This window comes from Pangasianodon hypophthalmus, chromosome 21, assembly GCF_027358585.1.
Source record: "Pangasianodon hypophthalmus isolate fPanHyp1 chromosome 21, fPanHyp1.pri, whole genome shotgun sequence".
NCBI classification, from domain to species: domain Eukaryota; kingdom Metazoa; phylum Chordata; class Actinopteri; order Siluriformes; family Pangasiidae; genus Pangasianodon; species Pangasianodon hypophthalmus.
In genome coordinates, this window is record NC_069730.1 from 7545642 (window position 1) to 7562882 (window position 17241).

The window sequence follows — 17241 nt, forward strand, 5'->3', positions numbered from 1 at the left end:
CCATCCAGAGTGACATTGTGGTTGAACTTGGAGTTCCTGCCCAAAGACCTTTTACCTACTTTAGTTACCCAATCTCTTGATCTGACAGTGTTCCAGAAAAAGGGGCCAGTACATCATCAGGTCAGTCGTTCATTTGGGTAAGACACAGGGAGCATCTCTGTCTTAAAGAACGGCCCACTGGGAGTTAGACGTCATCACCTTGGCCTACATGCTGGAAGCCTTGCCACTAAGTGTGATTGTATTCACCCACTTTGCTATGAAACCCCTAAATAGGTCCAGTTCAACCAGTTGTCAGGAAAAGTCACATAATGGTGTCCACTTTTGGGCAAATAAACTGTCAAAGTGTGATTTCAACGTAAGTTGAAATCTGTTCTGGATGGCCCCAGAGTTTGTTAGACCTGTTTCTGGATGGCCCCAGAGTTTGTTAGACAACATACCTAAACAAAGAGTATCATTGCACCCATGGAGCTATGAAGTATGGAACAATGTTCTCGAAAAGTATCAATCAACAATCATATGTATGCTGCCAATCACTGACCACTGGCATGGTTCAAAACCTAAATGTGATAGAATGGCCCTCGATCAATTGAGAATCTGACAGCTCTTGAAAATTGCTGTTCACTAACAGTCTCCATCCAATTTCAGTGCAATTCAGTTTTTTTTTTCAGTTGCATTGGATTAGATATAAAATTAAGAATTTTTAAAATAGTATGTTTGTGGTCTGTTTCCTCTTCTCAATTGCACACCAGCATTAGAAATTGGGGTGAGTGACTAATAATACTAGAATCTCTGGTTTATGCATCTCTCTATCTTTATGACCACCACAAACGTAGAGCTATATATAGAGGTTTGTATAGTATTTTAACCACATATTGCTCAAGTAAATGTAATCACTATTGTTAGATTTTCCCTCTACTTAGCTGCAGAAAAATATGGAACATTTTTATTGCTAAAGAGAACTAATAAAAATGTCACACCAGTATTTTTGAGAATTTAATTGGGAGTATCTGATAACTGTGCCATGAAGTGCTTTTTGAGAAGTAGGACTTTGTACTTAATTCTTTGTGAAACAGGTAACCTGTGTAGCTGATATAGTATGGATGTAATGTGTGCTGAACTTGGAGGTCCTCATGCCTAATTTCATGCAAAGTTTGAATTCCTGACAATGAAACCTTTATACAGAATATCCTGCAATGTAAAGCACATGGATGACAGACTCCAGTCCGGTATAGTTTAGCATTTCACCTCATTTAATACACCTGATTCATTACCAGCTTCACTTATTGCTAAGGCCTTTATGGGCTTGGTGTGTTAGAAGAGGGGAAGCATAAACCTCTGTAGGGCTGTGGTCTTCCTGGACTGGAGTTTTCATCCCTAGTATAGCATTTTAAATTACTTTTATATGTCAAACTGCATTAGATACTAGCATTAGAGGATAAGCTCCCACACTCACTTTCAGTAACCTCTTTCTCTTGGTCAGGCTTGCAGTGTATCCAGAGCCTATCCCGGTATGGATGGATCCATCACAGGGTACTATGTACACACACATTCACACCTAGAGGCAATATATCTTAGCCAATCCACCTACTATTTGTGGGAGGTGGGAGGAAACCACAGAACCCAGAGGAAATCCATACTGTCACAGGGAGCGCATGCACAGACATGTTCATTACCCCATATATCACTTATGAATTCAAATGTTTAAAAAATAATGGTGCTAAAAGTTTATGAGTAGATTACATTTTCTTTGTAATGACATTTTATAATTGTGAATAATTCAATTCAGTGTTATTTGTATAGCTCTTTTAACAATGGCCACTGTCACGAAGAAATATATAAATTCAGGATATAAATTTTAAACGTATAAATTTATCTCTAATGAGCAAACCAGAGGCGACGATGGCAAGGGAAAACTCCCTGAGACGACATGAGGAAGAAACCTTGAGAGCAACCAGATTCAAAAGGGAAGCCATCCTCATCTGGGTAACACTGGATAGAGCAATTATAAATAATTCCCTCCTATAACTGTGTACTACATGGTCAACAAGTGCAATTGCGTAAACAGGAAATTCAGTATACTTTTCACATGAAGTCTATTTTGTAGACGTTATCAACTGTTCACTATCACGATCACTATCACTAACTGTTTGATCAGTTGCAGAGGTCTGTAGCAGATTCAGATGCAATGGCAGTGTTATCAGGTTTACAGTTTTCCCACATAATTGCAAGATTCTCTCTCTCTCTCTCTCTCTCCCTTCCCCTTCCCTTCCCTCCCACTCCTTCTGGCTGCTTCTCCCAGGAGGATAAGACTTGGCTCTAGATAGAACTTTCAACATAATGACCCCAAGGATACATCTCAATGAACAAAAATGGTTGCAGGAACACAAAACCAGTATTTTGCAATGTTTAAGACCATGACAGTAATTTTGTACATACAGCAGGGCCCAGTTTGAACTTTCCCTCAATTTTCTCATCTTGACCACCCAGGGAAATGTGTTGCTATACTTTTCTGCATAAAATGCCTTGAAAGCAACAGTATCTAAATGGATCTTGTGTTCATGCTATCATCTGAAATTTAGAATTGAGGCTTTAGTCTCAAGACGAAGTGGATGTTTCTCAATGTCTAAGAGAAAATCTCAAAACACAACTTTCAAAAGGACAAACGGTTTATTAGAGAGACAAAGGAGCCTGTAGTTACTATCATACCTTTGTAATAGCATTTAAATTCCATTGTTAACTGCTGCATGTGCCAATTTATTTAATCTGTGTAGAGGCGGGTGGGTGAATTGATTAACAGTGACTCCACAGATAATGCTTGTGATCAATGATCAAAAGGTAGACACTGTGTAGAGCTGTGAAAAAAAGATAGATCATTGAGACAGATATGAGTTACATCATCCCATCATCGAGACTTCAGTGTCTCCATTTGGGTGAAAGACACCACAGTGCAATAGGGTATTTCTAAGAATTTTTTCTCACACTTGTTTTTTTTTTTTATTTCTCTGCCTCCAACTTATAAAAGAAACATTAATAATAAATTGATCAGCAGTTAAAAGGTGAGTTAATATAATAGACAACGCCCCACATCTCCATACAGGGCCTTATCAGTTGAACTTTGACACAGAAGTCCACGTTGTGACACACACACACACACACACACACACTATTCCAGATATAAAAGAGCCAGCCTTGGATCTATGCAGACTTGGATCCTTTCTGACCCCGCTTACCCATCACACAGCCTGACTCACTACACCACAATGCCTGCCGACTATAACGGGAGATGGGAGATGGTGAGCAATGAGAAATTTGATGATGTCATGAAGGCTATGGGTGAGTACTTTCTTTATACCTGCAGTTCAAAAACACAAATCTGAATTTATTTATTTAAAACATTATTTATTTAAAACATTAGCAGACCTGATGTGAGATACGATCTTAAATAAAATGATGGTTAATATTTATATAATATTTAAATAATATTTTTTTTTTTTTCTAAAAAGGTTCTTTCTGTAAAAGGGAAAACCCTCTGTACAGTCCTTAGGGATGATCTTAGTCTTCTATACTATCATAACTGCAAAATTCTTCTTTAAAGCTTTGTGTCAAAATCAAAGTGTGTTCAGGTCATAGTGTGTTAGTGATAAGACTGATAAGATAATTGGTTATCCTGCTTACCCTTTGAATCCACATGCATCTGAGAGACAAAAAGACATAATCTAGCTATGGTCAGCAGAAAAAATGACAGACAATCACTATTTTTCAGCTATGTATTTACTTTTTTTCTTTTTTTCTCTATCAGACATTGACTTTGCCACACGCAAGATCGCCGCACACCTCACACAAACAAAGGTTATTGTGCAAAATGGAGATAAATTTGAGACCAAAACTCTCAGCACATTCAGAAATTACGAAGTGAACTTCACTGTTGGAGAGGAGTTTGAGGAGCACACTAAGGGCCTGGACAACAGAGTGGTCAAGGTGTGTGTGACCTCTAGAGCTGAGGACAATGTCTAAGGACATTTCTGTCTGTTCTGTCATCTATAACTCCATTTCTTCTTTTTTTTCTCCATATGTCAATATTGTTCCCTCTGTAATGTTCTCTAGAGTGCAAACACTTATTCCTCAAGCTGAATTAGAACAGTCAATTAGAAAAAGTTATACAGGAGTGCATAAGTTATCACTTATCATTTGCTTCTAATCACCAGATTCAAAGTATACTGTGATCAATAAAACAAATAATAAAATAAATAACAAATCAATAATTCTATTGATCCCCAACCATACACAAACCAATCCTTCTAGTCTGGCACCAATGATATAAAGTCAAGTTAGGCTTCATTGTCATTCTTCTCATTGCAGACAGATGTAATGTTAGAAATTAACTATAGTTCCCCTGGAATCATGGCGCTACACTTAGCATAATGTGATATCAGACAAGAGGGTAGGAAACACAGTGACAGGCAGAGCAAAGTCAGTAATTACAATAAAAACAGACAATAGACTATACGATTAACAAAGCAATACAGTGAACATTAAATACTGCAAAACCAAACTTTATCACACAATAGTCCTGAGCAGCAGTATGAACATATAAAGTGACTTGTGCAAGTGGATCGTCAAACATTGTCTCTTGTGTGATGCGACTATCACATCTGTATTCATAATCACACACTGTATGTATGCATAACTCTATATGACAAGAAGTCAGTGGTCAGCTGATTAAACCTGTCCACTCACATTTGATCAGTGATTTCAACATCTTCAAGACATTTCAGATATGTACATACACTGCTATAACTGTAATTATCACTCCAATGCTGTGGGGATGAATCCATGACAGGGTTGAGTTCACTGATGCGAGCTTCTATAAGCGTCTGGTACTGCACCAGGGTGGAGCTCTATTCTGAGGGTGAGGCAGATCTTAGCCGGTGGTGCAGATTAGGACGAAGTGCTGGCCAAAGGTCTCACGGTTGCTCTCCAAGCTGCATGTTTGCTTTTTCACTTGATTTCTAACACAGTTAATACAATTATTATACACACTAGCCAACAGGGCACTTTTTCTGTAATTATCTCAAAATTTTGTCATTGCCAAGCCCCGCCCACTGGCTAGGGGTAGGGCAAAGGCTTACTCTGTACAAGAAACTGTACAAGTGACAAGTGGTCTCAGTCTGTACCAAAGGGCAAAGGGTGCGTGCACACACACACACACACACACACACTCTCACTCACTCACGCAATGCTAAGTATGACTTAACATCATACTTTCTTGCATTTGCTCATTGTTGGAGGTGATGGAAATACAAGCTGAATGTGCACAGGATTGAACATTGTAATATCATGACAACAATACAGAGAATGTTAAGTGGCAAACATTTTTCTAAGCTTGTGCGCCATTTAGCTAGCTAGCTATCTGTTTAGCTCACTTGTTATCTAGTGAATGAATAACACAGAAGGTGCATTCGCTTGTCAGTTAGAATGAAGTATCTTTCTGGACTCTGCATTTTATAGTCCTTTAATACAGAGATGTTGCTGTTGCGTTGTGAAGTGCACACACACTCACACACACTGTTGTCCCTTTAGATCTTTAGATCACTTTAGATCTTCCATTGCACGTGTGTGTCTTTTGCTCACAGCCTTTGCTTTGCAGACACTCGTCACCTGGGATGGAGATAAGCTTGTGTGTGTGCAAAAAGGGGAGAAGAACAATCGAGGCTGGAAGCACTGGATCGAGGGAGACCTGCTACATCTGGTAAATCATCTATCAGCACCTTCATTGCTTAATAACCTGATAACTAAGAGCTTCACAGGCATGCCTACACTGGAATAGAGGTCAATTCAAATGAGATTTCTATCAGATGGAAATTATCATTTAATAGCCGGTTATATGATAGTAAAGTGCATATTTTTAACCTGGTTACTTTTACAATCAGAAATTTTTCCTATGTTCTGCGCATGTGTCTGTGTCATAAAGCATGCTGACCAAAGTTTTTAAAATAATTGTAAGGTTAGTTGGTGGATGTATGAGGAGCATTCTGAAGCACAGTTATGTGGTATGCAAACTATTATTAAGTTTAATAGAAAAAATTTGGAGAGGATATACTAAGACCAACATCATTTATGATTGTTCTTGTCCTTCTTCTCGTTTTGATAATGTTACAGTATTAACACTGCAGATTTGATTTGATTTGACTATCCACATTGCAACTGATGAATAAAAACGACAGAGTGTTTATTTATAGGAAAATAATCCACATTCAGGTGGTTATCAAGATTGTTTTCCTATAACAGCATGTCCTGAAGTGCCAATGACTACCATTTTTAATTTATTTATAAACAACATGTCATGCTTTTAAATCGTTTATTGTTACATTTAGCTTTGTGGAACAACCGCAGGCCATGTTAGTTTCTGTTATCACTTACTTTATAGCAGCTATAATCAGTCATTTTCTCACCAGCCTCTTTATGCCTCTCTCTTTTGAAGTTAAGACATAAAAAAAAAACGTACAGCTTGTCTTATTACCAAGAAACCGCAAAGTGAAAGGTCCTCTGTCCTGATGACTTTCCTGGGGTGGAAAACTTACTGAGTGTTACAAAGTGCTGACACTGGAGACTCCTTCCAGAAATGTTAAATAAATGTCACCATGCTGTTATATACAATACATTAACACTGACCAATCTGACCAATCAGATTCAGGTCAAATAGAGCCATATCTGGATTTCTGTAAAGCTGGTTGTGACAATGTCCATTGTTAAAAGCACTATATAAAAAATCTATTAAAAACTGAGATACAAGAATTCAGCAGCATTGTGGTTTGAATCCAATCCAATTTGTCTGGTGGTTGTTATTAACAACGCTGGCATGTATTCACTGAGTGCCATCAGACAGACATCATGGAGATTTGGCTGTGAATTATGTTGTATATAAGTGCAATGTCCAGTCACGAGCTCTTATTGCCTTCAGACCACTTTTTGCACATCATAAAAGACACGTTATATATAATTTGATTTTGGTTTAAACAGCTTCATGTCCAAAAATTAGGATTTAATCAGTGTAACCATATACAAATGTAAATGCACATTTTTACAACCAAGTGCCAAGTTTATAGTTTCTTAAAATTTGGACTGATAAAAATGTCTGCCTGTAAACCCAGCCAGTGGAGCATAAGAACCTGTCCAAAGAGTAATCTTCTAGTGTATGTAGTGTGTGAGTCTGTGATGGTCTTTTTTAAATTATACCCTTTCCTTCATCAGGAGATCACCTGTGAGGACAAAGTCTGCCATCAGGTCTTTAAGAAGAAGGAGTAGGACTCTGAAGATGTAGCAGCTCTCCTGTGTGTCACCTTTTAACGCTCATGTGTGTGCATTTAATGTTGCTGTACATATGTACTTATGCAATGTGATTCTATTAAAGGAGTTTTACACAGTCTTTTAATCGGTTGTACGTTAAAAAATTTTTTAAGTAGTGTGCATGAGCCACTTTGTGTGGTATGAGTTCAAGAAATCAATCAATAAATACAACCAGATTAGATGATTTATTGTACCTGATATGATATCAACCTGTTAAATGTAAGTTGTTCACATTATGCCTCATTCATAAAGGTAGAACCATTTGATACCTTTTTGATACCACGTTACCTGCTATATATATATATATATATATATATACACAGTATATCCTGCTTTTATAGATAACTGATCAAGTCAAAAACATCTTAAAATATAGTCAAATTTACACAATATTTCTGTTTTTTTTTAATATAGTATGCAATTATTTTAAACATAACATTATTAACGTGAACCGGTGACAGGGTCATGGCTGCCCAAGGCTCACTGATACATGTGGGGAGCGAAGGCTAGCCCATCTGTTTTGATCCCACAGAAGAGCTACTGTAGCACAAACTGGTGAAAAAGTTAATGTTGGCTATGATAGAATGGTGTCAGAACACACAGTGCATCGCAGTTTGCTGCGTATGGGGCTGTGTAGCCGCAGACCGGTCTGAGTGCCCATGCTGACCCCTGTCCATCGCCAAAAGAGCCTACAGTGGGCACGTGAACATCAGAACTGGACCACGGAGCAATGGAAGAAGGTGGCCTGGTCTGATGAATCACGTTTTCTTTTACATCATGTGGACAACCGGGTGCATCGCTTACGTGGGGAAAAGACGGAACCAGGATGCACTATGGGAAGAAGAAAAGCTGGTGGAGGCAGTGTGATGCTCTGGGCAATGTTCTGCTGGGAAATCGTGGGTCCTGGCATTCATGTGGATGTTACTTTGATATGTACAACCTACCTAAATATTGTAGCAGACCAAGTACACCCCTTCATGGCAATGGTATTCCCTAATGGCAGTGACCTCTTTCAGCAGGATAATGCGCACTGCCACACTGCAAAAATTGCTCAGGAATGGTTTGAGGAACATGACAGAGTTCAAGGTGTTGATTTGGCCTCCAAATTCCCCCGATTTCAATCTGATCGAGCATCTGTGGGATGTGCTGTACAAACAAGTCCCATCCATGGAGACCCCACCTCACAACTTACAGGACTGCTGCTGACGTCTTGTGGAGTCCATGCCTCGACGGATCAGAGCTGTTTTGACAGCAACAGTGGGATCTACACAATATTAGGCGTGTATATAGTTGTGTCTATATAGGTGTGTATATAGTTGTGTGCAAATGTTTGGGCACCCCTCAGCAAATTACATATTATCAAAGTTAAAAGAAGTAAACACAACTATTTAAAAAAAAAAAATTCTGCAGATGTTACTGCACAGTTACTGTCTATTTGATGAACTTAAACAATAGAAAAAAAAATAAAATTATGGCATGTGCAAAAGTGTGAACACCCTTCCAGTTGTAAAGTCTCAGAACTTAATTAGCAAGTGCAAAAAACAAATAAGCGAAATATGATTATTAAACCTATATCTAGTCATCTGTTACTAATTTCAAGCTTGAAATAATCGTAGAATTTTAAGCATTCTAGAATAATCTTATATTTGATTTATAATAATATCATAAGAAATATTAGATAAATTTGCCGATATTCAAGATATTTTCACTTGCCAAGATATAAGTTTTTGAAGAGGACTTCACTGATAACTCAATTTGAGATATTTCACTGTATAGCTATTCTTTAGGCTAGGTGGTGTGTAGATACTGTAGGCATGACACACTTCACATAGCTGAGAGTTTATTAACACACAGTGTTACACAAGAACAATAATCAATTTGCAATATTCTGTGCAGTTGTAGTATTACAAAACGTCTTATTGTACAATACATAGTGATGTCTCACATGATGCCGCACTTTGGTACAGTTTCAATTTAAGCAGAGTTCACTGCCATCGCCTGTTCGTATGACTGCAAAGCCAACTTTATTGCAGGCTTCTGAGACTCACAATCAGCATAGACCTGAGAAAGAAAAAAAAAAAAAGTGTGAAACGTGTGAGATGTGTGAGACGTGTGAGACGTGTGACCTTCAGGACACGATGCAAGGGAAATTAAGTGAAACTTTAAAAAATAAATAAATAAATAATTATATGCAGAGTAAAAGATAACAGCGCTAATCCCTCGTTTGAACCATCAAGATAAAAGTTTGTGTTTGAGTTGAGAGAGGTGTGCTGATCTTACAGTTTTCACACAGTTATAAAACTGCAGTTGTAAGGAAATGTTGATTTGACACCATCTAGTACAATCTATCAGCAAAGCATGTTCAGATAAGGGGTGTGTATGTGTGTGTGTGTGTGTGTGTGTGTGGGTGTGTGTGTGTGTGTCATCACCTTGAGCAGGTCGATGCCTGTGGCTTGTTGGCTCTGTAAAGCCACATCACTCTGAGGATGCACCAGATTAAACAGATGCACTAAATCCACTGCATCCTGTAGCCTGAAACAGTAAGAGCACCATACATAACCGTCATATTACAGAATTCTGGCTCCATATCAACAAAGATATCTACACAAATGTTTTACTCCTTGATTCCTCGATACATCCTTCAGCCCATGAGCTGGATTCGATCAATGTCTGCGATCTTTAAGGAATGCACTCGGAGTAATCAAGCGAATCAAGGCTTTTAATTATACACAGGTACAACAGGTGCTTCTTATGCGGCAGTCTTAAGGTGATTCTTAAGCCTACAGTATAAATGCTCCACCTCTCCAGAGTAATTATTATTATAATTATATATTATAATTATAATAATAATAATAATAATAATAATAGTAACACAAATACCAATAACACACACAATTAATTAGTTAAACCCATCCATAGCATCGCCTCTTATTACATAATAGCCCTTGTTTGTCAGTAACACAGTGACAAATTTGATTGTAAATGGAACGCATGGAAATTACACCAACAATTTCCTTATTTGTCTCTTTCATCTTTCATGTGCCTGGTTGTAATGTGTGTAAATATGAGCATGATGTTTTAACAACCTGAAAAATTCTTGATTTGCAGTTTAATAAATCAGAACCAATATACGGGTGTACATCAATATTATAAATCAATTCTATCCCAAATATCCCCGAGGGATCAACAAAACAAGAAGTTTTGTTGATATTAAAATTTTTTTAAAAATATATATCCCCCCCTCTAATTTACTTCTTGCTCGGACATTGGATGAGTAGCACACTGAATTCTTTGCAGTAATTGGCTCGCTAACGTAGGACCAGCATAAATGAGGTAGTGTTTTATATAGATGATGTATATACACTATATTACTATATACACTATACTTATTCGGTCACCCATCCAAATGATCAGAATCAGGTGTCCTAATCACTTGGCCTGGCCACAGGTGTATAAAATCAAGCACTTGGGCATGCAGACTGTTTTTACAAACATTTGTGAAAGAATGGGCCGCTCTCAGGAGCTCAGTGAATTCCAGCGTGGAACTGTCATAGGATGCCACCTGTGCAACAAATCCAGTCATGAAATTTCCTCGCTCCTAAATATTCCACAGTCAACTGTCAGCTTTATCATAACAAAATGGAAGAGTTTGGGAACAACAGCAACTCAGCGACGAAGTGGTAGGCCACGTAAACTGACGGAGAGGGGTCAGCGGATGCTGAAGCGCATAGTGCAAAGAGGTCGTCGACTTTCTTCACAGTCAATTGCTACAGAGCTCCAAACTTCATGTGACCTTCAGATTAGCCCAAGTACAGTACGCAGAGAGCTTCATGGAATGGGTTTCCATGGCCGAGCAGCTGCATCCAAGCCACACATCACCAAGTGCAATGCAAAGCGTCGGATGCAGTGGTGTAAAGCACGCCGCCACTGGACTCTAGAGCAGTGGAGACGCATTCTCTGGAGTGATGAATCACGCTTTTCCATCTGGCAATCTGATGGACGAGTCTGGGTTTGGAGGTTGCCACGAGAACGGTACATTTCGGACTGCATTGTGCCGAGTGTGAAATTTGGTGGAGGAGGAATTATGGTGTGGGGTTGTTTCTCAGGAGTTGGGCTTGGCCCCTTAGTTCCAGTGAAAGGAACTTTGAATGCTTCAGGATACCAAAACATTTTGGACAATTCCATGCTCCCAACCTTGCGGGAACAGTTTGGAGCGGGCCCCTTCCTCTTCCAACATGACTGTGCACCAGTGCACAAAGCAAGGTCCAGAAAGACATGGATGACAGAGTCTGGTGTGGATGAACTTGACTGGCCTGCACAAAGTCCTGACCTGAACCCGATAGAACACCTTTGGGATGAATTAGAGCGGAGACTGAGAGCCAGGCCTTCTCGACCAACATCAGTGTGTGACCTCACCAATGCGCTTTTGGAAGAATGGTCAAAAATTCCTATAAACACACTCCTCAACCTTGTGGACAGCCTTCCCAGAAGAGTTGATGCTGTAATAGCTGCAAAAGGTGGACCGACATCATATTAAACCCTATGGGTTAGGAATGGGATGGCACTTAAGTTCATATGTGAGTCAAGGCAGGTGACCGAATACTTTTGGTAATATAGTGTGTATATATATATATATATATATATATATATATATATATATATATATATATATATATATATATATATATATATATATATATATATATATAAATATAAATATATATATACGAGGGTAAATTGGGGCATGCCGTAGGCATGTGACGTGTAAATAAAGCACTAGTGGGAGGGAGCGGAGGTGGATTGGGGTGAAGTAACTGTTCATGTATCAGTTTCATGAATCAGATGCAGTACTGTTAGTATGTCATTCTGTGTACTCAACTCTGAGCTCATTTCTACACTACTTTCATAAATCAAGGTCACTATTAATCAGCTAAGACAGCTTGTTTAAAATCCCACCATTGACACCAATGGTATGTCATTTGAAACAAATCTTTGGTTTTATCCTCATCTTTTTAAACACTCTGCCCGTCTCACGCTCACCGGTTTCTCTGCAGCATGTCCAGCAACAGTCCGTCTATTCTGCGGCTGCTGACGAGGTGCCACACAACACCTCCAAATAAACACGTGGATCTGAGAAGGTCATATTTCCCGTATTTCTCGATGTCCTCGTAGGTCAGTGTGTGTACCTGAGAACAATTCACACAAACACAGTCAGGAATCGTTTGGTAATCTGTATATCATTTTGTTGACTGAAATCTGAATTTTATTTACTGAAACAGCCTGAAACACACACTCCCTCCTCTGTCCCTCCCTCCACTCACTTCTGATTAATCAAAAAGAAGAGATTTTCTGCCAGAATAAGCTGAGCGCCAGATCAAACAGGAGTGACTGCACTGATCAGGGCCGTAGCTTTAATATGAAAGTGAAATACTAATTGTAATGCATGTATAATAAAACAGTGACATTTCCTTATCGTTTAATAAATCATACCCGCTTGAAATCTGCAGAGTCGGGTTCAAACTGGACCAGGCAGTAGTTCAGAACCTCCTCGTGTCTGTTTTGCCCGAACAAGACCTACGAATGGACAGAGAAAAGGAGTGGGGTTACACTTCAATCCACCATTTTTTTTTTTTTTTAAAAAGATGGATTTTCTTCTGCAGTACCTTGAGGTTTTCTTCTTTAAAGACAGGTGGCGCTGTGAGCTTGCGGCCCTCCCTGGGGAAGTAAACCTGTATGAGTCGGTCTCTTTCCTCCCATGATGCTTTGCGCAGCACCCCACTCGGCTCTCTCACCACAATAAACCGCTCCTATTGAAAATTTAAGGAGTAAAAGAAGGTGAAAGGAACTGTAGATTCAGCATTAGCAGTGAAGAACAACTCAAAGCAGTGTTTGTAATGGTGCTGAAATCAGCCTTGGGGACATATCCAGAATGTTCTGGAAAATATAATAAAAAGAAGCTCATTACGTCATTACGCTTCAAAACATTTCAACCTTTTTAAGTAAATGCAGATCAAACGCACAGCAAAATCTAACTAATAACTCTGGTTCCAATGACTGACTGGTTTATGATGGACCCGGGTTCCTATAACTGACTCAGGTTCTAATAGCTCTGGATCCCAACACTGGCTCTGGTTCTTATGACTGATTATGTATGACTCTGGTTCTAATAGCTCTGTGACTGACTTGGGTTCTAATAGCTCTGGTTCCTGTGACTGACTCGGGTTCTAATAGCTCTGGTCCCAAACACTGGCTCTGGTTCTTATGACTGACTCTGGTTCTAATAGCTCTGTTTTCTTATGACTGACTCGGGTTCTAATAGCTCTGGTTTATTATGACTGACTCGGGTTCTAATAGCTCTGGTTCCTATAACCTACTCTTGTTCCTGTGATTGATTCTGATTCTTTTTTCCCCCCCTCTTTCTTCTCCTCCTTTCCCTTTATCTTCTTATATTTTGTACTGCACAGCTGTAGAGTACCTGAGCTTCACAACAAGCATTTCAATGTACAACTGCCCCTGACATTTTGTGCACATGACAAATAAACTAGAAACAGTATGAAACAGTATGATTCTAATCTAATAATCTAATCTAATAATTCTGGTTATAGTCAACAGATTAACTCTGTCAGTGAAGCCCAGGCTCATCAGCAACCAGGTATTGCAGACGTACAGGCTAGCTGATGTGTCCTGGAATCCCTGATTCCCTACACAACTCGCATACATAAAAATCATATACAAACCTGATAACGTCCACACACACTCACACTATTCATACACAGATAATATAATGGACATAATTACTCGGTGTGGGATGTTGTAGGTGATGTCTGTGAAGACGTATTTGGCCGTGTCCATGCCTTCCAGTATCTTATCCTCACACAGGACATCCTCAATGGGTTGCCTTTCTGGTAAAACTGGGGGCATCTTCAGCAACCTCTGGGCCTGTTCCTCTGCCTTCCACACAGCCTACACACAAACACACACACACACCCACACACACACACACACACACACACACACACCCACCCACCTTAATGTTTAAGTTTCTTTTTTATCATTTGCACCACTTTTAATCTGTATGTATGTTTGTGTATTTGGCACATGCACCCCAACACACAGCAGTGCTGCTATAAGCTGAAAATATGAATGAATTTTTTTTTTTTTTTTTTTTTTTTTAAAGGAAAGAACATGATGTTTACAAAAAGAAAAAGGAAAAAATTCTCTATCTTACCTCCTCTAACTGAGCGTCAGTCAGAAGTTTATACTTTGGTGGTTTTAGCTCCTGTTTAAGCGGACGAAACACTTTATTCAAATCCAAACTTGTGATTCTTGTCAAAATGTCTTGAACTTCAGCATCCGTGAACTGGGCTTTTTTAACCCCGTCAGTATCTTGAAAGAAAAGCAAACGGAGAAAAAAAAATAAAGAAAACAATAAATCAGCAATGTGGATCTAAGCTTCTGTATAACTGGCCTTCAGGATGTAGTAATAACCGTATACACGTACATGATATATAGGATTTACCCACTTATTTTGGAGTTTACGAATCTTATATACAACCCATAACTAGTATATAGGAATATATGAAAAAAAAAAAAATATATATATATATATATATATATATATATATATATATATATATATATATATATATATATATATATATATATATATATATACACACACACACACACACACACACACACACACACACACACACACACAAAAGAAAGCATGTGACAAGTGTAAAATATATTTCAAATGACTTGATGTCAGGCAGTTGGTTCTGTCTTGCATCTGTCTAAATTCTTTCAAGATTATTAATATTAAACATTAATATTTATTTAGTAAATTAAGAGGAATATAACCCACAACAGGACAAATTAAACAATACCTCACTCCTTGCCTAGCACAATGCTGACAGAAGTCCAGTAAAAAGTGCATTATGAATTTAAAATCTGTCATTGCATACAATACCAAACCTTATGATGGATTTTTTCTGTATTTTATAAAATGTTCTACTGAAACAGCACTGTGTGATGCTCAGTGAGGTACTCAGGTTGATTCCTCACAGGAGGGAGCTAAGGTTAGCTAAGCACAGGTCAACACACAAACCCACTTCAGGGGTCGCTGCTTTATTTTCAAAAAGTTCAAATATCATTTACTCACTGTCCACTGAGGATAAACTACAAGACAGCCGCTTAACACCACGTAAAACGGTTCTAGCATCAAAATCCACAGGTCTCACTCCATGACATGAGCGAAATAAGCGCAGTACAGCACTGAGGGCAGCCATGTTTCCGCCTGCTGCTTCTTCTTCTTCTTCGGTTTCTTCTTCTGCGGCTGTGATGATGAACTGCAGCGCTTACCGCCATCTAGCGTTCATACAGCACATAGAGCACGCCAAACCCATGACGTCAGCAACACTGTTGGGTTTTTTTTTTTTTCCTATGAGAAAGATCAAGTCTCACACCAAGATTTACATTTTTAAATTGGAACTCTTTAGCTTTAATGCCTTGCATAAGTATTCACCCCCTTGAACTTATCCACTTTTTGTAGTGTTACATCCTGAAATTAAAATTGACGTAAATGAGCTTATACGTCATGAATCTTCTCAGAAAGTTGTGATTGCATGAGAATTCACCACTGCTGCGGTGAAACCCATAACTCACTTCTTTATTAATTATGTGTCATTTGAATACATGTAATTAGTTGAATGGGGTGAAATTAAAGTGTCACATGAGCTCAGTATAAATACACCTGTTCCTGGAAGGCCCCAGGGTTTGTCAGCGAACATACCCAAACAAACAGCATCATGGAGGCCAAGGAGCTATCAAAATAAGTCTGGGACAAAGTTCTGGAAAATTATCAATTTAGTTTAGCTATTAAAAAAACATCTGGAGAGCTGGAGAGATGCACAGAAGAACAACTATTCCCAGGACCAACATACGCTCTAGGAAGAAAGACATTCTCGGGGGGGAAAAAAGCCATATCAAATCCCATTTGGAGGCAAATATTGAAAAAGGCTTCATGGTCTGTTGAGACCAAAACTGAAATTTTTAGCCTTGGCACAAAGCGTTATATTTGGTGAAACCTCAGCAATGCCCATCACTATTTCCAGAGTGAAGCATGGTGGTGGTAGCATCATGCTGTGGGGATGCTTTTCCCAATAATTTTTGACTAAAAAAAGTATCGCAACTCATGCGTAAGATTAAAATTCCCCAAAAGGAATGTTTTTCAAACACAATCACTTCTTTAAATCCACCTCTCCTCTTTCACAGCTGTGTAATGGGAACAATGGTATAGTTTTGGTCTGCTCAGTGAGAGGGACTTCCCTACCTAAACACAACCACATTTTACTGATTAAACAAAAATTGGACCCATACATTTTGTTAAACCAGAGACCACATATTCACTAAAACTGTTTTAGGAACATAAAGCAGAGGATTTTGTGATGGTCAGTTTTCTAACATATTTTCTAAATTAATAGTTTTATCTGAGTCCATAATCTGGCACCACATACTAAACAGGATACATGTCAGAAATGATTATGAAGGCTTTTGGTGAGATGCTTGCAGTTGAAGATATTTAAATATCCCGCAGTCATAGATATTTACATATTTTTTCAATATTAGCTGCCAGCATGAATTTTCCACTTTGAGTTGCATGAAGACCATCTCTACTGGCCAGCTTTGATGGCAAACTGCCTGGTGTTTTTCAGTCAGAAAGGAAAACACGTTTTTTTAGTTCCAGGACAGGGATCAGTAAATGCTGAGGCCTTGTGAATAGATGTGACAGATAATATTGCAGATATTTGCACCATCTTTTGAAGCCTAAACCCCACTTCTGCCTCCTTACTCCTATATAAGTGCAATAATCAGTGTTTTATGTTGTCTGGT

At 38.7% G+C, this 17241-nt stretch overlaps 2 protein-coding genes across 2 annotated transcripts; one reads left to right on the forward strand and one right to left on the reverse strand.

Moving 5' to 3' along the window:
* The first annotated feature begins 3173 nt into the window (after positions 1-3173).
* rbp2a (retinol binding protein 2a, cellular) lies at positions 3174-7432 on the forward strand. Its single transcript, XM_026940815.3, has 4 exons — positions 3174-3333; positions 3800-3978; positions 5648-5749; positions 7252-7432. Exons 1-4 carry the CDS (start codon positions 3198-3200, stop codon positions 7303-7305), a joined length of 471 nt encoding a protein of 156 aa, XP_026796616.1. The 5' UTR covers positions 3174-3197; the 3' UTR covers positions 7306-7432.
* Positions 7433-9170: 1738 nt separating this feature from the next.
* Positions 9171-15681, reverse strand: mrps22 (mitochondrial ribosomal protein S22). Its single transcript, XM_026941241.3, has 8 exons — positions 15512-15681; positions 14576-14733; positions 14146-14310; positions 13011-13154; positions 12838-12921; positions 12388-12533; positions 9777-9879; positions 9171-9408 (listed from the first exon to the last, which is right to left on the reverse strand). The coding sequence occupies exons 1-8, from the start codon at positions 15636-15638 to the stop codon at positions 9322-9324; spliced, it is 1014 nt and encodes a 337-aa protein (XP_026797042.1). The 5' UTR covers positions 15639-15681; the 3' UTR covers positions 9171-9321.
* Positions 15682-17241: the final 1560 nt, after the last annotated feature.

What these genes read in the sequence shown, in the direction of transcription:
- rbp2a (XM_026940815.3), top strand. Translation starts at nt 3,198, where the DNA reads ATGCAGACTTGGATCCTTTCTGACCCCGCTTACCCATCACACAGCCTG. An exon ending in TGGACAACAGAGTGGTCAAG is followed by an intron (nt 3,979 to 5,647) that starts GTGTGTGTGACC and finishes TTTGCTTTGCAG; the next exon opens with ACACTCGTCACCTGGGATGG. An exon ending in AGGGAGACCTGCTACATCTG is followed by an intron (nt 5,750 to 7,251) that starts GTAAATCATCTA and finishes TTCCTTCATCAG; the next exon opens with GAGATCACCTGTGAGGACAA.
- mrps22 (XM_026941241.3), bottom strand. Translation starts at nt 15,638, where the DNA reads ATGGCTGCCCTCAGTGCTGTACTGCGCTTATTTCGCTCATGTCATGGA. An exon ending in TTAAAGAAGAAAACCTCAAG is followed by an intron (nt 12,922 to 13,010) that starts GTACTGCAGAAG and finishes GTCCATTCGTAG; the next exon opens with GTCTTGTTCGGGCAAAACAG. An exon ending in ACTCTGCAGATTTCAAGCGG is followed by an intron (nt 12,534 to 12,837) that starts GTATGATTTATT and finishes AATTGTTCTCAG; the next exon opens with GTACACACACTGACCTACGA.